This window comes from Glycine max, chromosome 4, assembly GCF_000004515.6.
Source record: "Glycine max cultivar Williams 82 chromosome 4, Glycine_max_v4.0, whole genome shotgun sequence".
Classification (NCBI taxonomy): Eukaryota; Viridiplantae; Streptophyta; class Magnoliopsida; order Fabales; family Fabaceae; genus Glycine; species Glycine max.
Genome location: NC_016091.4, coordinates 732,536 through 753,818, shown reverse-complemented (window position 1 = coordinate 753,818; position 21,283 = coordinate 732,536). Strand labels below are relative to the sequence as shown.

General features: G+C 30.1%; 3 protein-coding genes across 4 annotated transcripts; all 3 read left to right on the top strand.

Annotated features, from left to right (window-relative positions):
* The first annotated feature begins 3,425 nt into the window (after positions 1–3,425).
* LOC100816984 (dehydrin family protein) lies at positions 3,426–4,749 on the top strand. The gene is made up of 2 exons (NM_001253177.3): positions 3,426–3,757; positions 4,042–4,749. Exons 1-2 carry the CDS (start codon positions 3,536–3,538, stop codon positions 4,462–4,464), a joined length of 645 nt encoding a protein of 214 aa, NP_001240106.1. The 5' UTR covers positions 3,426–3,535; the 3' UTR covers positions 4,465–4,749.
* Positions 4,750–10,701: 5,952 nt separating this feature from the next.
* LOC106798607 (protein SHI RELATED SEQUENCE 3) lies at positions 10,702–12,087 on the top strand. Its single transcript, XM_014775221.3, has 2 exons — positions 10,702–10,995; positions 11,339–12,087. The coding sequence occupies exons 1-2, from the start codon at positions 10,782–10,784 to the stop codon at positions 11,725–11,727; spliced, it is 603 nt and encodes a 200-aa protein (XP_014630707.1). The 5' UTR covers positions 10,702–10,781; the 3' UTR covers positions 11,728–12,087.
* Positions 12,088–17,266: 5,179 nt separating this feature from the next.
* On the top strand, positions 17,267–19,822 carry LOC100800981 (B-box zinc finger protein 20). 2 transcript variants are annotated; one of them, XM_014774397.3, is made up of 3 exons: positions 17,267–18,285; positions 18,635–19,039; positions 19,138–19,822. In XM_014774397.3, the coding sequence occupies exons 1-3, from the start codon at positions 18,100–18,102 to the stop codon at positions 19,504–19,506; spliced, it is 960 nt and encodes a 319-aa protein (XP_014629883.1). In that variant the 5' UTR covers positions 17,267–18,099; the 3' UTR covers positions 19,507–19,822. The 2 variants fall into 2 exon arrangements, with proteins under 2 accessions (XP_014629883.1, XP_014629884.1); XM_014774398.3 differs by having other exon boundaries at positions 17,272–18,285; positions 18,635–19,034; positions 19,138–19,294.
* The last annotated feature ends 1,461 nt before the right edge of the window (positions 19,823–21,283 follow it).

Below are 21,283 nucleotides of genomic sequence, written 5' to 3'. Positions count from 1 at the left end.
TAAAGCATAAAAAACTAATATCTCTAACTTTTTGTATCAAGAAATTATAAATATTTAAATAATAAGAAAGAGGTCAATATATACTAAACAATAAGTAGTAATTATTCAAATACTTAATAATCTTTTATCTCCCATTACAAAAAATATACGTAACGATCTTAATCACACACAAAATAATCTTAAGTAAATTAAAGTCTAAAATACTACGTAGTTAATAATATTTTTTTTTTTATAAAAAAAGTTGGTATATAGCCTGACTCGTTAGCCCACGAATCATATCCATTTAACTCATGGATCAAACGAACCAAATCAAATAAGTTCCTATTTAAATACACTAACATTTTAGTTGGTCCTATCTTGCTTGATTTGTAAGTGAAATACACTATTTGCGGGTTTGAACATTTATATACCCACCTCTATCCTAACAACATACTTAAAAGGCGTGGTTATTGATTATATTCCTCATATAACAAATTTATTAAAACTTGATAATCAAACTTCAACTCACATATTATTTGTCAATTGTATCACTCCATATTGGTACAAAGTTTACTTTTATATGATATTTTTTTTATAAAATTATTTTCCTTTATTTTCATTATACTATTTGTAACCCTTCGATTTATGAATGATCAATTTTTTATTATCCTTTAGCCTCTTTGTGTTTATACACTTAAGACTATAGAATTATGTATCCCTTTGAGTTCACTCGATTGACAATTCGTTTCATGAGACTCACACACTTAGATTTTGACTGATTGAGACAATCTCTTGTGTCAATCGTTGAACATGTCACAATCTAGAAAGACCTAAATGTGCATCTTGAATGTAATCCCATACGCGGGACGCCGGGGATGTATGCGATTTATAGGTATTCAGAATTCAAACGATGTCAAATCCAGAGAGGTTGAACCATGAAAACAAAGTTTGATCAATAGACAATAGATTTCATTCAAGGAAAGGAGAAGAATAGATTTTTTTTATGAACATAAGATGAGGAGATGAAAAAACGTGAAGAATGGAGTCTGGAGTCAGTGAGATACGTTAGTTAGGAAATTGGGATGGGTTTAAGGAAAGTTAATAGAAATTTACTTTTTTGGAATAAATAAAATACTTTAAATGACATTAATTGTGATATTGGTTAATTTTTAAAAAGATGATATTGATTGACTGATTTTTAGAGAAGAGAGACATTCTAAATTATTTTATTTTGATCAGTTAAAAAAGAGTTAAAAATACAAATGTAGGAGCAAAATAATAAAATTTGAAAAAATGACTATATTCAATCAATAGACATTGCTAGACACACGTTCAATAAAAATATAACGATCAAATGACCCAACACACAAGATAAAATGAACTAAAAAAGAAAAGATATTAACACATGTACCAATAAATTAGGTTCACATCCAACAAATAACAGACTTTACATCCAACTACAAATAAAGAGAAGAAAGAGGGTTAATACAATATAAACTAAATAATTAAAGAATTTTTTACATGATAAAAAAAAGCAAAAATGTCATATATAATTTAAAAAAACAAAGGAGATAGAGTATAATTTAGTGATTTAAAAACCGACCATCTATCCATCCTTGGAAATCCAAGACATAATGTAGTGTAGCGGATAAAAACAACGTCCCTCTCTGGCGAGTGCACATAACCCACAGGCAAAGTGCCAACAGAAACTCTCATTCCCGACGCAACTGACTGCCACACACACACACCGACCCTCTTGAAGCCGACATTTTGGGGTCCCGCACTTCACCTCCCCCACGTTATTTGTCCACGTGTCTCGCTCTCCATTGGTCACCTTACAGATCCACCATTACCACCGTGTCTCCCTCATCTTTTCTACACTTCTCTTCTTTTTTTCCATCCTCGCACCTCCTCAAGCTATCACTTCACTCGCTCACATACTTTTTTTTTATTATTCATCAAAATTAATTAATTCTAGAGTTATTTCTCTAGACTATTCTTTTTTTTCAAATTATGAATAAAAGTTAAGAAAGTAAATTATTCAATAATTTCTCTTTTTAATATTTCCATCCTCACATATAACAGAAATTTGCTTATCTTTTAAATTTTCTATTATATTAATTATTTTTTTATAATAATATTTTTTATTATTTTTCATTTTTATAGTCAATAAATAATAAATATTAATATAAATCAATAAAATAAACTACTTTTTCTCACGAGAATTGGAAAAGATGACTTATACACATTAATTGATTGGATAAAAAAATAATTAAGATCTCAAATTGACACACTTGTTTTCAATTGTCTTTTGTTATCGAATATTTAAATAGGAAAAAGAAAAAAAAATTGGTTTTACTATTTTCTACATATATTTGAAAAGAATGAATAAAAAATAACGTGATAATTTCATAGTTAAAAATAAAATAAAAAACGTTTTCCCAAAATAAACATATTTTCTTTTGGTGACAAAGAATATTTGAAAGAAAGTTATTAATAATTGTCACCTAATTAGTAAAGCGAATTATTTTCGATAATTGAAATGATGAGTAAAAGTCAATTAGGATTATTCAATAATTTTTCTTTCTACTATTTCCGCCCTAATGTATAAGAGAAATTTGCATATCTTTTTTATAAGATTTTTTTATTACTATGATATTAATGTGAAATATTTATTGATTATGTTAATAATTAATTTTTTTTTATAAAAATCTGATTAATTACTCCAATTTTCCTCAAGGTAACAATATATTGGTTAAATTGTCTCTCATATCAATTATTTTTTTTTTATCAAAATATTATTATTTTTTTAATAACTTTTGTAGATAATAAAAATAAATGCTATATATTAATAAGATAAATTCATTTTCTTGCTTGGGGGAATTACAAAAAATGACTATCACACGTTCAAAAATTAAGTAAAAAAATATTAATTTAACTACCTATTTAGTTTTTTTTTCATTTTTAATTTACAAAATTAACGTTTTATTAATATTTTTATTTTGTTTTTGTTGTCAAATATTTGCCTAGGAAATAGAGAAAACAAAAAATATTTTCACTATTATTATCTGTACAAGTTTTTTAAAATAGAAAACAAAATATCAACTTGTAATCAATAGTAAAGGAAGAAAATGAAAATAAACGAAGTTTCCATTTAATTATAAGAATATTTTTTTGAAAATAATATAAATTATTAATAAATTTAATACATTAATTAAATTAATCAATTTTAATGATGATTTTTGTAAATTACTTAAAAAGGTCTTGTATATGGAGTATTACACATGCATGAGGTTGGTATTGGAGCCAAATTCATAGCGAGTGCATATGTAGGCGCGTGGAGGAAAGAGAGAATGAACTCTCTTTTTTCCCATAACTTAATTCACACGTCGGTTACCACCTTTTGGGTTTTGGTATTTCTTAATCGCGGGAAGTGCGCGTTATGTGAAGTATAAATGGTGTCCCAGTCTTGCACCTTAAAACCATCCAATCCAATTGAATTCTCCAGAGAGAAGAAGAAACTTAATCGATCATCACTTCACTTCACTAATACATCATGGCAGACGAGACCCAGAACAAGTATGAGAGCTCTGAGGTTGAGGTCCAGGATCGTGGTGTTTTTGACTTTCTCGGTAAGAAAAAGGATGAAGAAGACAAGCCTCATCCTCAGGAGGAGGTCATCGCCACCGAGTTTCAAAAAGTCACTGTCTCAGACCAAGGAGAGAACAAGCACAGCCTCTTAGAAAAGCTTCACCGATCTGACAGCAGCTCTAGCTCTGTAAGCTTCTTTTCCTTTATTTTCTTTGCATGCATAAACATTATATATATATAACTTGTTCATCCTGAAAGGAATAACTTTATATTAACTTGTCTTTTTTTTTTAATATTTATTTTATAATTTAAACAAAACTTAATTTTATACGAGATTGTTCTAGTTGAATCAGCGATCTTGAGTTTGGTTCTAGGATTGTCAACCCTTGATGAATGATTTCGGATCTAAAAAATAAAAAATAAAAAATGTTACTTCAAGGTGGGTTTTGATTGGTATATATATGTTTGCAGTCAAGTGAGGAGGAAGGAGAAGATGGAGAGAAAAGGAAGAAGAAGAAGAAGGAAAAGAAAGGGCTGAAAGAGAAGATCGAGGAGAAAATAGAGGGTGATCATCATCATCACAAGGATGAGGACACAAGTGTCCCTGTTGAGAAAGTTGAGGTTGTTGAAACAGCACATGCTGAGGAAAAGAAGGGGTTCCTCGACAAGATTAAGGAGAAGCTACCAGGGCACAAGAAGACAGAGGAGGCCACAGCTACTACTCCTCCTCCACCACCACCTGTTGCATCATTGGAGCATGGTGAAGGTGCTCATCATGAAGGAGAGGCCAAGGAGAAGAAAGGTATATTAGAAAAGATAAAAGAGAAGCTTCCTGGTTATCACTCCAAGACAGAGGAGGAAAAGGAAAAGGAAAAGGAGAGTGGTGCTCATTGATATTTAAGATTGAGACAAGGCTTTTTTGTTGGTTGGAGATGCATGATTGTGGTGTGCTTTGTTTTCATTTCATCATATGACAGCCTTGTGGGTTTCTTTGGTGTTTCTTGATGCATACTTAATTTACTTTATTATTGTGTATTTATCTCTTCCATTTACAAAAAAAAAAGTTTGTGTAGGTTTCCTTCTTTGAAGTAAAAAGAAATTAAATATGTACTGAAAATGGAATAATAGTGTGTTTTATTTGTGTTTTATAATTTCTTTTTTAAACAGTTGTCGTCTTTACATTTCTATGCACATGCACCCTAATAATTGTCGATCGTGTTCTCGCGTGTGTAGCTAACTCGACCATGGTACATTTTTTAACTCAATTTAATGTGTAATATCTAACTAATTGAAATTGAACGTTACTACTTTATTTGGAATAATTTAATTTGATTTAACAATTGAAATTTACGTTTGATATTATTAAAAATAAAAAGATTTGGAATAAAAAAAAATTGATGGAAAGTTTAATTAGTTATATTTTAAAATCAATTTAAAGACTTCCCTAAACGTTATATTTTACGAGATAAGAATATAAACGCATTAAGTTCTTGATTTCCTTATTTATAAATAAATGAAAATTAAATATTATCACATTAAACATGATTCTAAATCTAGAATTCTAAAAATTAAATGATTTTTTTTTCAATATTTCAAATGAAGGTTTTTAATAAACAAATTAATGTATAGCACACTGATTTTATTTGAGAAAGAAAATTGCAAAACCCGTGCTTGACTGTAGTCTATATGAATTCGTTGAGAACATGATAATAAATAACCCCTTACCAATAATGGGTTTCCACGGAATTCGATCGCCTTCTTTATCTTAGCTAAGATCCTCTTATTGTAGGGCATTCGAGCAATAATTTATACTATGCTATACCCCACTTCAAAGGCCTTACAAATGATGAATGTTGACCAGTTGTTGTTGATCTAGACAATGGTACTAACTAATATTCAATTTCTGTGTTAGGATTATTTAATACTTAAACTGTTTCTCAGCACTCTGGCAGGTAGGTCACATTTTTCCAATCTTTTTTTCTGTTAATTAATACGTACCCGTGTCCACGACCATTCATGTACGTGTTAGCACAAGTTTAATAACAGCATTAGCCTCCACTAACCCTTTTGGCACCAGGTTGACGACTTCTCAATAATCCAAACTTACATGTCAGCTCAATCACAGACTTACAGTAACAATTGTGAACTCATGCATAGAATGTACACATCTACCATCATATACATAAATCAATCAACAAGTTCAACAATCATCACCACTTAGACCCGATTATGATGAGAATTGAATTTTGAGGGACCTTTGATATCGTATATCTCTATTAATTAAAATGATTTTATTTTATTGGGTTTCAAAGTAATAATTTTTAAAGTGAAAAAAAAAAACAAAAATTATACAATATATTAATATTAAATGACTTTTTAGGAGACCAAAAGTAAGAGAATGCTAATTTACTTACTTTATGTCATGGCCGGCCCCCACAATATGTCCACTACCTCTTTAGGTTGGACCTATCTACAAAGTATGAAGCAAAAATATCACATTTTATAACAAAAAAATTGAAATTTGCTTAGGTTCAAATAGTGTGGATTAGATATACCAACAATATGGATTACAAAGAAAAAAAATACAATATGCTTGTCACCTCTAGGTTGGACCTCCCTACAAAGTACTAAAAAAAAATACCTATTATCAAATCAATTAAAATTTTGCTTGGATTCATATTTTCTGGATAACAGATATCAATAAGATTAAATGACAATTCTTTATCTTATTTTTTTGCTGTTTATTTTTTATTTTTTAAAAATTATTTTAATCCTTTATCATATTTTTTGGTTTAATTTGATTTTTTATCTTTTAAAAAATTTATTTTAATTTTTTATCTTATATTTATAGTTCACTTGAGTCTTTTAATTCATTTAAAATTAAGATCGTTAATAATTTAAAATAAACATTTTTTTTAGTTTTCTCTCATTTTCCTCCATTTTATTTTTAACACTTAGATTTGATTTAACTTAAAAATTTATAAACTAGATTAAAAGTCAATTGAAAATAGGAAAACACTTATTAAAATCTTTTGTTTTGAAGCTAAGCTTTAACACATTTTTGGATACTCAAACCTTTTTCTATTAAAGACAATTGATATACCTCCCTTCCTTACTAACTTACCACCCTTTTGCATGCATTTTCTAAAAATACCCTCGATGTAATTAATATAAACGTACCTCCCTACAACAATCTGAAGAGGCGTGGTTGGTCAAAATGGTAGACTTGTGGGACATGTTGAGGGGTTAGGTGTCCATGCTCTTCCCGCTTCTCACCTTTTTTCTTCTATGCGGAAATTAAGTATATTTAGAAAGTACCCTTTGCTGTGCCCACAATGACAGAAAGGTTTTTGGGGGGTATGCAGGAACAGTTTATGAGTATTGGGGAGGTTGTGTCGTGCACAAATTTATTGACTTGCTGGATGGTATATTATAGTGTGGTGCTAATTAGAAAATGCAAGGGTGGGTATATCAGAATATGGCAATTGTGTTTCTTGATCATGTGTATAGCTTTAGGTTATTGGGGTAGAGGATTCATATAGCGCTCTGTACATGTACGATGTTCGTATCTTGTATTTGTATGAGTGGATACCCTTTATAATCTACCTTAATAGCATTCAGTTTGGAGGGGCGGTGGGTTTGCAGGAGAACTTCTCAGAAGCATTTAGCATATGGTAACTTGGTTTCTTCAAATTGTTGTGTTGTAGTTGTAGGGGTACATTTATACAACGGGTATTTCTGAAAAAAAAAATTACAGAAGGGAGGTTAGTTAGTAGAAAGGGAGGTATGTATAAAACTGTGCAAGCGAATTAGTATCGTTTTAAAGGCCTAAATATGTATATTTTTCAAAACAATAAGCCCAATTTTATGTACTGTATTTTGTTGCCGTGACCAAAATCTCAAACTTCAAGCACATTTTTCTCATTCTATTTAAAACGAAACGAGTTACAAACTTTATGTACTGTATTTTGATAGCCTGCCTTCAAAAACAGTATTTTGATAGCCTAAAAAATATAGTTTTTAAAAAGACATCCCATCATGTTTGATTAGAATATATCCAACGTACGAGCAAACCACACATATTTGCATTGTAAGATTGAGTACTGCGGCTTAATTAACCTATGATTGATGCAGCATTATTAGGAAGCTGATGATAATAAACCTTCACGTGATGTGTGTCTCGAGGCTCCAATCCAAAATTAATTCTAGACCAATAACGGAACCTATTACAGTATTAATACACTGATAGTAACAAATAACAGATTAGTTGATCCAATCCAAAATTCATTTGTGGAAGTGGCTCACGATCAAATCTGGCAAGGGCAAGAACCTAACCTCCTATGACAGTATTTATACACAGATTACAAATTCATTTGTGGATGTGGTCATATAGAGTCTCGCAAGGAAAAGAACTGAACCACGTATGCCAGCTAGCATTAATACACATATCTAACAACTAGTATAGCAGATTGCTTCACATATGAATAAATCAAAGGAACTGATTGCCGAGACAGTCTAGATTCATAACTGGAAGAATCTTGAATCCGCCAATTTGGATTTCACTATATCCCCGTCAGAGGAACTAAGGAGTACTTCAAAGTTCAAAGTTAATAAAAGAATGTTTTGTCAATTGGATATTATTGACATTTATGTCATGTACTTTTTTGTAAACTATTCTATTTTTCTTCATTGGTTTAAAAATATTAATCTCATTTTGGAAAAGAAACTGAATTTGTTTCGTTTTATCTACCACTTTAAAACAATAAAAATATGATTAAGTATTTCTCTTTCTGGCATGCTTTTCTTAGTAATATACAACTGTAGCATCTCCGGGACACATTTTTAATGGAATTTTCTGCAAAATATGAATATATATATATATAGGTTGAGTGAGATGAAAATGAAAATGAAAATGAATGATATGACCATTTCAAGGACGGAAAGTCCCACGGCCAGTTCCCAAACGATGTTCATGTTTCGCAGGGCAGCAATGTGGCATTAGTAATGCGGTCCAAGATATGCTTTTTGACGAACACGACATCAATCAACCGCCTTCAATCTTGCTTTATGAAATAGTTAATCCCATAGTTATAAGATGAAAAAAGAAATGCTATAAAAGAGAAAACGATAAATATGATGATAAGTGTGAAGTGATGAAATAGGTGAAATGAAATAAAAAAGATCAAAGTGAGAGGTGAAAGAAAAGAATGTTATAACAACCCTCATACATAGATGCAATGAAAGACATAGAATGTCCACTTTACTATTGGCTTTACTTTTTCTTTTCTTGTTCCCAAAAAAAGTTCCATTGAAATTTGGGGATAAAGGCATAAAATTTGGCCAAATACTTAATTGAAATTGCCTTACTTTAATTTCTTCATTCCCACTGGTTTAAGATACTCCCACATGCTACAATTGTTCCAACCAAAACATGAGACCGAAAGGTACTTGAGCATCGTGATAAGGTATTTTATTGTTGTTGATGTTGCGGAAATGTATTTGTAAAGAGAGAAGAAATAAATATATTATGTAGATAAACTTTACTGTTGTCAGTATTTTTCTCAAATTTAAGAAGCTCTGTTTATAAATCTAGCATTTTAATCTTAACAAATCATAATAGATAATATCTTTAAATTTATATAATATTCTAAAATAAGATATCATCATATAAATTTAAACAATATCCTAACAAATAATATATTCTTAAAAGATAAAGTAAATTATTCTTTTCTAAAAACTAAAAAATCAAGCTTAATTATCGTTAGGCAGAAAGGGAGAATTACTAGTCGAGAAAAAAAATAGTAATCATTAGAATTGTTTTCGTTAATATGGAAATTAAACCATTAGCATAGACAAATGTATAGGTCGACTATAAAAATTTAATTTTTGTTAAAAAAATATACCATCATATAAGCTAATTCAACGTTAAAAAGTTAGCATTACTATATATATTATGGGCGATGACCGTTTTCATGTTTTACTGTTTTGAGTAACTAATAGGTGTGCATCATACATAAGATATATTGTATGTAAATAATTTTTATTTTTTTATATTGCTAGATATGCTATGTAAATAAATTTTGGAGCGACTGACTTTTTGGTTTTCTTCAAATTAGGGTTTCTGTTTCTGAAATATGACTTTATTTTTCACTTGCTAATATTATGGTCAATGCGCCGGCAAATATATTTTGAGGGCTAGACGGCTAAACCAGCAATAGGTAACCAAGTAAGTGTGCAAAAACGGATAAAAAAAATGTTAGAAACATACTAAACCATTTTTTAAATATATATTTTTATTTAATATAATTTGTTGCGGACTCCATTTCCAGGTTGATATCCAAGGTCCAAACCAACCTCTGAGATGGTCCAAAACATAGTAGTCCAGCGGCCCAAAATAAATAACAGTTAGACTTGGCATTCCACAAAAAAGCTATGCAGATAATTAATGCCAAGACACTAAATTATAATTTTTTTAACAATCATCTGATAATCACGAAAAAGAAGATAGACGAACCATCCATGCATACATGAACTTAGCACCATCGTAGAGGTAGTTGGTATGGCGCAAAATATAAAATCGAAAAGAGCTTAACACTAAAGTATGTGTTTTCACTCTTGGTAAAAATCTACCCGTACTCCTTATTATTTTACCAAAAAATATATTAATAAAAATACTGACAGCAAAAGATGTATTACTAATATTTTCTCTAGACAAGAATACATGACAAAAAAGCACTTTAGACACGCTAACTTTATATCTGCCTAATACACTACTATAATAATTGTTAGTTTAAATTTCAGACATGAAAATTAACCAAAGACATCTAAGTACTGTTGAAGATTCATGCTTAAATTTATATATAAAGTGATTCACTTACTAAAGTGATTAATTATACCTTCATTTTGTTGTGAGGACATGACATGACCCTTTTCCTTATTCTAACACGTTTTTTTCTGGTATGTTTGCCTAGTGGTTCAGTGACGTGGGTTTTACTTCAACCTAGCTAGAATTGATTCTCCTGCCATAATGTACTTGTATTTTAGAACTCGAGCAAAGTGCATGATTATATAAATAACAATAATAACTTTGGTAACTAATTATTTAACAAAGAGAAAGAGAAGAATATTATTGCTTTCAGTAGGAGTAGGTACTCTAGAAGCAGTGGTGGAGCGCTAGCCGGGCCAGAAAGGGTTCTTTTAGAGAAAATAAGATGCAAAGGGCGACGCAACAAGGCATATCAAGTTCAAGGGGTTCAAAGTGCCATGACTGTGGGAACCAAGCCAAGAAGGAATGTTCATACTCAAGGTGCAGAACTTGCTGTAAAAACAAAGGCTTTCACTGCCAAACCCATATCAAGAGCACTTGGACTCCTGTGGATAATATTAGGAGACGCCATATTCCTCAAAATCACAACCCATATTCAGGTATGCTACTATTTCTTTATACACAACCAAAATTAAGAACCATATACTCTACATCCCTAGGAGCTGTAGCTTTTTCGGTTTTTTTTTTTCTCAACTATATGTACTTATATCTTTTTCTATGTCTGACAAATATCAAACTCCTGAAGGATATATATATATATATACACACACATACATACACTACTGCTATTACTGAATTAGGTCTAGTTATATCTGTATCTTTCTGCTCAAGCGTTATTTTACTTAATTACTGAATTACTTCTCTTTTTATTTTGTGTCGTTATCTTGTTGACACTAGCTATAAATAAATAGATATATATGTATATGTTAATGTTAATTTCAGGATTAGAGTTGAAATTTCCGGGTGCTACAAATTCGATGGCTATATTTCGGTGCGTGAAGGTTCGTTCTATGGATGATGCGGTTTATGAAATAGCGTATCAAACATCTGTGAACATCGGAGGGCATGTATTTAATGGACTACTATATGATCAAGGTCCTGACCAAAGCTATAATAATAATTGTAAGGGTGAAAGTTCCACGAGCCTTGTTGATCAGCAGCAGAATAATCTGGGTTTTGTGAATATTAATAATGGTTCAATCCAGAGTAGAGATAGTAGTGGTGCAAGTGCAAGTGCAACTATGGCTTCTGTTGGTCCGGAAGAGACTCTTTTAACTCCATCACCATATCCGTTTTCCCTTGCTTCTTTCAGGTCCGGTATGCCATATTAATATCACATACCCATCAAGATCCTAATTAATTGGTTTCTTTAATAATATCTTGCTCATGAAGAACATGCATGACAGGGCAAGAGGCATTTATGGATGGATATGAGGAAAGTACTAATTAAGAATAGAATGGAATATCGGCGTTGATGGATATGAAATACTTACTTTAGCTAGCTATCTAGCCACCTTAATTTGTGGAGCATTTTATATTTTAATGCTCAAGAAATAAACACGCAATGTGTCATGCCCTAGAAACAAATTTATTAATTAAACAAATGCGATCGAGAGTGATTGTTCTTTACTTGTTGAAATACCGATGACTAGATTTGTTCCCTTAATCAATTTGTTCAAACAAGTTTGGCAGTTTTGTCGTCTTGCTTTGCTGTGATCCCCTTTTTAGATTTTTGTTGATGATAATGTTTAGTTCCTGAACTTCGACTCCCTTTTGTCGCCATTATACATGGGACAAATTATACGATTATGAGTTGAAATAATTAAGGATAAATTTTTGTATTAGATAAAAAATAATATATTAAGTAGAAATTTTTAATTTGATTTTATAATAAAAATATGTAAATATAAATCAACCTAGTCCAAATCAATTTTAAAAAAAAAAAATTATGAGTGAGTTTGCTTAAATTTTTTGTTTTATTAGTGTATTCGTTTAAACTGATTCTGCTTAAAAAAATGGTTTTTGTTTATTTTGAAAAGCAAATCTTATCTACTTATTAAAATACTTATTTAAAAAGTGTTTCTTTAGGTTTAAACAAACCAGTCCTATGTTAATATTCATCCAAACACAATAAATTTTTTATAAAACCAATCAATAAGTATAAATTTATACTTATTCTGATTAAGAAGTTAAAAATATGTTTTTTTTAAAAATATTACTCTCTTGATCCCTAAATACAAGATTTTTTTTTCAGTTTTATTTGTCACTTTTAATAAGATTCTTTTTAAGCAGTCTTTTTTATTAATTATTTTTTGACTAAAATACCTTTTATTACTTTACAATAAATTTTATATTTAAAATATAAATACATTATCTCTCTTATAAGAATTGAATAAAAATATTAACACACATTAATTAATTAAGTGTGAAAGCAATTGAGTGAAAAGAGAGAGAATATGAGTCACAATAAACTTAAGGGTAATTTTGGCAAAAAAATTACAAATTATTAATAAATTTAATGTTATTAACTAAGTTATTCAATTTTTTAAATGTGTAAATTAATTAAAAGAGTTTTATATTTACGAATATTATTTTAATGTAAGACTATTGTATGCATTTTTTGTGTGTATATTAGTTAATAAAGGATACGTTATATTTGAATTATTAGTCCATGCATTAATTTAGAACACACGTAATTTTTATTTTCCTATTAAATGTAATAGCCTAATAGGTAATTAATTATCTTCTTCCTTTAATTTTGTCTATGATGCATTATATACGTTATTGTTCCTTATAATTCACCAAAAAAAAAAAATGTATGGTTCGTTCGTTAATTTGATTTTTATTTTTTAATAGTGCGTATATTATAATTTTTCCTTGAAAATAGTATAAACAAATAATTTAACAACAACAAAAAATGAAATTATACTCCATAAAATGAAAATTATTGATGACTAATTGTTGAATGAGTTACTACCACTCCTCTTACATACTATCATATTTTTTGTTGGGCTTACGAAGCCCTGAGGGGAGTTACTATTCTCACTCCCCACGTCGTTGATATTTCTTTCAATTCCAAAAATGTTTTTCTCACCGAAAATTTTTTTTTTTTGGGCGGGGGGGGGGCCCCCCTTGGGTTAGCCCCCCCCCCCCCCCCCCCCCCCCCCCCCGAATTTTTTAAGCTTAGTTTTTTATATGTATTATAGAGATAATGACAGTTAAGTTTTCTTGTATATTTTTATAATAAAATATTTATTCTCCTTTTATAATATTTATTATGAATATAAAAAATGAAACAAATATTTTATTTCCATTTTTATAGTCTTTAGAAACAATTGTATTCTTTTCCTATTAGACAAAATATTTAAGTGTGACTTTTTTTTTTCAATTTTAAAGGTAATAATTGATTGCATTTGGAATCAAATTACTTTATTATTTTTTTCTGTATTGATTTATTTTTAATTATTTAATAATTAAAGACTATTCATTGTTAATTTTTGCAAATGGAATAAACTTACTAACATTAGAAGAAATTTACAAATTAAATTTTGAGACACATTTTTTTTCTATCAATATTATTTGTATATTTTTTTCCTCTTGTCTTGTTCTTATCATTATTTTTTAGGCTCTAATACGTTTCTGATTTCAAATATATGATTCTAGACATATTATTGTGTAAACTTTGGAAAAACAAATCCATTATCGGTTGAACTATATGTCTGTCAAATTTGGATTTCATAATTAATAAGACTTTTATTAGGCGAGTGCAAGTTGAAGAAATTTGCAAAAACTCATCCAACTGAAGATATTCATATTTTATAAAATTCTACTGCCATTTTGTGGGAAGTGATAATTTATATCAGGCTTCTTTCACATCAAATGCACCTAGAGATCGCAAAATGGGATATGCTAGCAAAGCTAGCCTAAACCTGTCTGGTGAAATGTAGAGCATTGAGCACTGAATTTCAGACTTGTAGGCATGTGAAAATGCTTCTCCAAACTAAAAACTCGCAAGCATTTCATGCAACATTAGTCACATTCGGCAGTTCCATATCAATTTTAGTCCGAATTTGGATCATCTACAGTCCTATACAGAAATATATATATATAACTAACTCGATCCGATTTACTTTTTTAGTAAAGACCTATGTGATCTTTAGAAGAAAAATAAACTATATGGAAGTTGTAAGTGTATATGAATCAATCTAACATGACTTCTGTAGTTTGAGTTTCAAAAGTCGAGTATCCTACCTACACTTCTAGCATATAACCTATGCAATGATATGAAAATATTGTAAGTTTTATTTGACATGTGAATCAGTTGAGTAACCGGTCTGAGTTGAGTATGTTATTAGATGAGTTTCGCAAAATATTAAATGGAATCCATTGGTTGAATTAATGAGCCAAAACCTAGCATCCTGACAGAGTAGATATATGGATGGGTCAAGTTTAATAACACTGAATAATGGTATACATTGACTAATTAAATAGTACTACTATTAAATATAGCACATGAATTATGAATCACTTCATTTTTAGAGGAGGTATAATAAGAAAAGGATTAGGGATTTTACAAAGTGCAGACCTCGTGTCCTTCTAAAAGAACTTTTGCATAGACACTTGAAGTTCTGTATTACACATGGAAAACAAGTTTATGAAGACAATTGTACTTATAGACTCAATTGTCGGCTCTGTTCAATTCTTAGTGAAAACATTAAAATCATTTTCTCTACTCTCTACTTTATGTTTGCTTAAATAAAGACGTTTAAGCCAGTAGGAATGGTAGAAGGTAGAAAAAAAGAAACCAGGAAGATTCAATTACTTTGAACTCCTAATGTGAAGCAAATAATCTTTAAAGCTGTTAAATCCATAATCTCAAATATATCCTATAGAAAATTATTCTAACTATTAGTTATTTTCTTCATGAATTCTGCAGCTAGCCCGAAATTGAAAATGGTGATAAAAGTAAGTTTCCACATCTAGCCAGGTTAAGTTTTATATCGTGTACTATGTTACCTGTCTAAATGTATTGAATATCGTCTAGGTTAGTTTTTTAAGTCTTATCTTATATTTAATTTGATGTATGCTCTTTCGGTCTTTCCACTGATGCTGATGTCCAATTCACAAAATATGAATTGGTTTGGTTCGTCAAATATAGCCAGGATCTTCAGATTAACGGATGGGAAAGTTTATTTCTTTTCAATTTAAAATCTGACATAAAAAATATAAAATATAGAATAATAAAAGGACTACATTGCAAATAACAAATTTTACAACAAACACATAACGTGGCACGAGTAAATGTTGTGTCTCAATATTATATGTCCAAACTCATGTTGGGTACCAAAACCCTTCAGAATTCGCGCCACAAAAAGTATTGCTTTCATGCACTTTGTTAGCTTAATAATTAGATGAGAAAAGATTATAAAAATCATTTTAAGATTCGAAAGCACTTCTCACTCTTTCTCCCACTTAGTCAACTAGTAATCACTCTTATGCGTATTAAATCGGTGTCCTTATTGGAGTCAATTGCCGATTATTGAAAAGATTTCTAAAATCAGATGGTTTGAATGGTTTATTCATGATTAAATAGCTAATAATTAAATATTATTATTATTTAATATAATATATCAAATAATATTATAATAAAATAAGATAAATATTCATAGTTTTATAATATTGAAAATTAAACTTTAATTGTAAATATTTTTATTTATCATAACTTGTAATATATAATATTCAATATTAAATTAAGTTGTCATGACATTTTTTTTAATAAAAAAAGGTTTAACAACACACAATTATATTTATTAAAAATTATAATAAAAAATTAAATAAATATAATTGATATCATCACCATAATATTAAGTTATAATTATATCAATCATCAAAATATTTTTAAAAAAATTATTGTGAACCTATCTGAACCAGTTATGCATAATTTTAAACCAATTTTATTCTATTTTCTTGCAAAATTAAACAAATTTTAAATATTAACCAAACTAATTGAATGATTAATTCTCAATTAAGTTGGTCGGATCTTCCATTACAATTCTACAACAATTATGATTTTTTTCATGTCAGCATAATATTGGTGAAAAGTATTAACAAGTTTTAAAGATAAATAATCTTTATTGAAAAATTTGACTATCATCTTTAGTGAATCTTCTCTTTCAACTCTCAATCATATTTTTTTCTTTTGTGAAATATTTTGAAAACAAGCCGTTATATATATATACACACGTTAATGTTTTGTGTTTAAGTTATTAAAATAGGATTCTCACCCTTAAAAGTTAGGTAACGACTTTATCCTTAAAAATACACTTTTCTTGTATTTTTTAAAATATAAAAGTAGTGGTAATTACTTTTAAAAAAATTACGTCTACATTTTCTAAATATTAGTTAAGACAAATGATTACTATACACAATAAAATTATTTTTTAAAACATTTAAATAATTACATACTTAAGATTCAAACTTACCTTAATCTAAAATGACACTTTAAAAAATAAAAAAATTCTTAAATTATGAGTAAAGATTTTGGTGGGAACCCTTATTTATGATTTTGAAACACCAATAAGAAAGATTGAAGGGATAAGCAAATTTGACTAAAAATTAACGAGTACATGTACATGTAATGTATCCAAGCTATAGAGAAAGAAAGTCTATGTAGTATGTAATATGTTAAATACTCATAAAAAAATGTAATATGTTAAATTAGGATTAATCCCATACGCTAAAGATCGATGAAGAGAAACCTCCCAAAAAAGGAAAAAAGAAATAAACAATGGCCTTAAATCAAGGAAGAAAACTTAAAATTAACCAATATAAGATGATGTTATTAAACAGTTTTGAATAGCAATATAGTCATAGAGAAAGGGGAGGACAGGAAATTAACAATCCCTATTAATTATCTCTGTTTACATAAACATCCATCTTTAATGTGTCAACAACTTAAATAAGTATTTAACAATATATATAGACATCTATATATAGTATTAAAAATTATAATCATTAAAGTTAATCTCATACGCAGAGAAACCTCCCAAAACTAAAAAAAAAAAAATGCTTTGAAACCAAGAAAACTTAAAATTAACCACTGTAGAACTGTAAGGTGAGATTATAAAATACAAAAGACGGTTAAATAGGAAGTGAAGTGAGGCCTACAAAATTGAACTTATTAAAAAATTGTTACTAGCATTTCTCCTATCTATATCTATATTATTAACAATTCACGGCATGGAATGAAAGATGGACCCGTGGAAGGAATCTAAGATGGAAATTAGAGCTGGCAGTGGCACTACTAGTTGAGAGTTGCTCCAGCTATCTTTCTCTCTGGCTTAGGGGCATCATTTACAACAGTGATATTATTTATTTAAACAGAAAGGGAAGGGAAGATTAAAACTCGTGAATCAATAAAGGAAGTAGATAACGGAGACCATGCCTGAGAGTGAAAGGCAACTTGCACTCTCCCTATTTAATAGTACTACCAAAGAAAGATAAAAATGCATATATGGCAATCGTCCAGAGTTTTCTCAGAGTCAGAAATCACTAAATAGCCTTGATCTCTCTGGACCCCTAAAGCCAAGTCGCCCATAATTTGTTTGTCCCTATACTCATACCCCCCCTTCACAACATTAATTAAAAGCCCACAACACACAAACAAACAAAGCACAAGAGAGAAAAAAAAAAAGAAGAAAAAGATGAAGATCCAGTGTGCTGTGTGTGACAAAGTGGAAGCCTCCGTCTTCTGCTCTGCAGATGAAGCTGCTCTTTGCCATAGTTGTGACCGCACCATTCACCACGCCAACAAGCTTGCAACCAAACACCCACGCTTCTCTCTCCATTACCCCACCTCCCAAGACTTCCCTCTTTGTGATATTTGCCAAGTACGTACTCACTCCTTCCTACTTCCTTCTCAAACAAATATCTACATGTTCTCTCAAAAGATCATTCAACGTTAAAACAGTAACTAGTACTTAAACATGTGATCGGAAATTCTATCCATTGAGTAGTCTCTATGTATAAAAAGAAACATCTATCTCAGTCTCTTACCCACGAGTCTGTGTTTATAAGAAGAAAAAAACATGTCAGAAGAAATCAATCTCTTACATGAATCTTCCTACTTCCAGAGATTAGTTTGTGTGTCCCCGGGGAATAATACCCTTGAATCTTGATTTTAAGAAAAAAAGACACAGTAATATAATTAAGTAGTAACCATTTTTATTTATTTAACAGGAGAGGCGTGCATATCTATTTTGCCAAGAAGACAGGGCATTGCTATGCAGGGAGTGTGACGTTCCTATCCACAGGGCGAATGAGCATACCCAGAAGCATAACAGGTTTCTTCTCACCGGAGTGAAGCTCTCTGGTACTTCTTTGGATCCTGCTGCGTCCTCCACCAATTGCACCCATGGCTCTGAAGGAAGAAACAACGCTCGATCTAGAATGAACAGACCCAGATCATCAGTTTCCAATGAAGAAAATGCAAGTAATTCTTCTTGCAAGGTTGAAGACAACGTGGCTAGTGACACTGGTTCGGTTTCAACTAGCAGCATTTCTGAGTACTTGATCGAAACAATACCCGGTTACTGTTTTGAAGACCTTCTTGATGCTTCATTTGCACCTAATGGTTTCTGTAAGGTTTGCTTTACACCTTATATATTATTATGTATAACTTGTTTTTTCTTCTCAGGTTATATCTAATTAACAACTTTGAACCGTGTTTGTTTCTGTTGCAGAACCAGAACTATGATCGTCATAGGCGTTTCAGGACCAAGATCTTCAAGTTATTAGGACGTGTTTGGTTTGAGTTAAGGAGATTCCAAAATCTTAACGCTATCGATGATCAACTGTTTGTAAAAATCTGTTGGAAAATATCTTCTTTTGTTTTTGTTATTTGCATTTCTTTTTGGGCTCCCTGCTGCATTCTTTATGATTTTTTTTTCATTCTCTATTCCCGACCACTGTTTCGGCCTCTTATTTTAGTATTTTTTTCAATTTTCATTGGGTTAATTAATAATATTTTTTGGGGGGGGGTCCATGCTTTTATTGACATGAACATGAATTCATTGAATAACGCAACTGAATATTATGTGCCACTTTCTTAAACTAGAAGTCGGCTCTAAACCTTTTAGCATTTTTTTGATATGACTAGTAACTTTATGCGTATAAGAAAAGGTCTTAATGCATCTTTAAAGCTATCCAGTATTTTCATAACATGGCTATCAAATTGTCGTAATTCGTAGTCAATGCTAACAATTAAACAAGAACAACCGGCAGTTTTTGCGTAGTTGTAATATGCGACGTTGATTGATCGTGATGGATAGCAGGATTTTTCAAGCTGTTATGTTTGCATTGTCACCTTGGAGGATATTAAGAGAACGACTTCACATAAGCTTCAAACCCAAACAAGGGGTTGGTGCACGGGCCATTTTTCTTTGAAAATTGATTAGAACTGAATTTGAAGTGCAGTATTAAACATGATTTAAGATGTATAGTTAAATTAATTTCAACCACAAATTTTACATCAAGGATTTGTCAAAAATATACACTAAATCTTATATCTGACTTCTTCCTTTGAGTTAGTTTAGTTGAGGTATTTAAGCGATAGAGATAAACGAGAGACAAACATATAAAGAGAGAGATTAATGTTAATAAGGCATTTATATTCAAAGGTGCTCACATATTAGTATGCTTTCTCTTATTCATTCATTTCCTATTTACCTCCTCCTTCTAAGGTTTACATCAATGATATGTTTGGAACATTAAAGAGAAGGTGAGAGGTAAGAGAACATTAAAATTTGAATTGAAAGAAAACTAAAATCGTGGGGTTGGTTCAAGCATAAGGCGGTTCAAACCCTATAAAAAAAGTTATTTAATATTAATATTTATACATCTTTTACTATTAGCTAATTTAGCGCTATGGTAAGTGATAACTACGGTGTGCTTTTTCATTAATGAATAGAGTTTGAATCCAAAGAAAAATATGTTTGCTGGCCCTAAGTGAAAGAAAAAATAAATAAATTTTGCTTTTAGAAGTAAACTTTACTCTCTCTTTTTTACTTCTATTTTCTCTCCGATAAAAAAAATACATTATTTTTCTTTCCTCCTAATTAAACATACACAGATCTTCTCTTTATATATTTGATTTATACCAAACTTTTTTACTCTTAATAATTTATCTGATAAATTTTACCAAATATGTTGTTTCTAACTTATTTTATAAAGTTTCATAATGTTTATAGTATAATTTCATACGCGATGAGTTTGTTATTAATTGAACTATTTATTCAAACACACTCTAGATATTAAAACGCCCACGCCCACGAAGGCCCGTCTCAGTTTGACCCAACCTGGAGAGGAAGATGTCAGCGACACAAATGCCTTGTTCTGCTTTTCTTGAAACAAGACTAGAATCATGGTAATCTTCGATAGCAGATGCATGTGGTTTCACATTTTTTTTAAAAGAGATATGGGGAGACATGGTTTCAATTTGAAATCAATTACATCAGGTGGAGGTTAGCGTTTAGCGTTTAACATAACTAGGATTGATTTTCAATTAATATACCTACAACCTGAATCCCCGAATCCATCTCCAATTTAGTCAAAACGGGAAGTCAAGAATATCACCTGTAAAACGATAGCGATTCCTTCTTTCTAGATCAACGTATATTTTTTTTTATTAATAAAGCGCATCAAACGAAGATTATTTAGTTAAATATTTTTTTACCAAATTAGTCAGGGTGGATTTGATCGGTTGGAATGGAATGGAAATAAATGAAAAATAATATTTAAATTAAAATAGGGAGATAAAATATGAGATGACACAATTTTGAAAATTTTCATTCCTTTCTTTCATGTTTGAACACAACCAATTCAACCCTT

Coding starts and splice junctions, on each gene's coding strand:
- LOC100816984 (NM_001253177.3), top strand. CDS start 3,536: ATGGCAGACGAGACCCAGAACAAGTATGAGAGCTCTGAGGTTGAGGTC. Junction 3,758..4,041: donor CTGACAGCAGCTCTAGCTCT/GTAAGCTTCTTT, acceptor ATATGTTTGCAG/TCAAGTGAGGAGGAAGGAGA.
- LOC106798607 (XM_014775221.3), top strand. CDS start 10,782: ATGCAAAGGGCGACGCAACAAGGCATATCAAGTTCAAGGGGTTCAAAG. Junction 10,996..11,338: donor AAATCACAACCCATATTCAG/GTATGCTACTAT, acceptor TGTTAATTTCAG/GATTAGAGTTGAAATTTCCG.
- LOC100800981 (XM_014774397.3), top strand. CDS start 18,100: ATGAAGATCCAGTGTGCTGTGTGTGACAAAGTGGAAGCCTCCGTCTTC. Junction 18,286..18,634: donor CTCTTTGTGATATTTGCCAA/GTACGTACTCAC, acceptor TTTATTTAACAG/GAGAGGCGTGCATATCTATT. Junction 19,040..19,137: donor CACCTAATGGTTTCTGTAAG/GTTTGCTTTACA, acceptor TTTCTGTTGCAG/AACCAGAACTATGATCGTCA.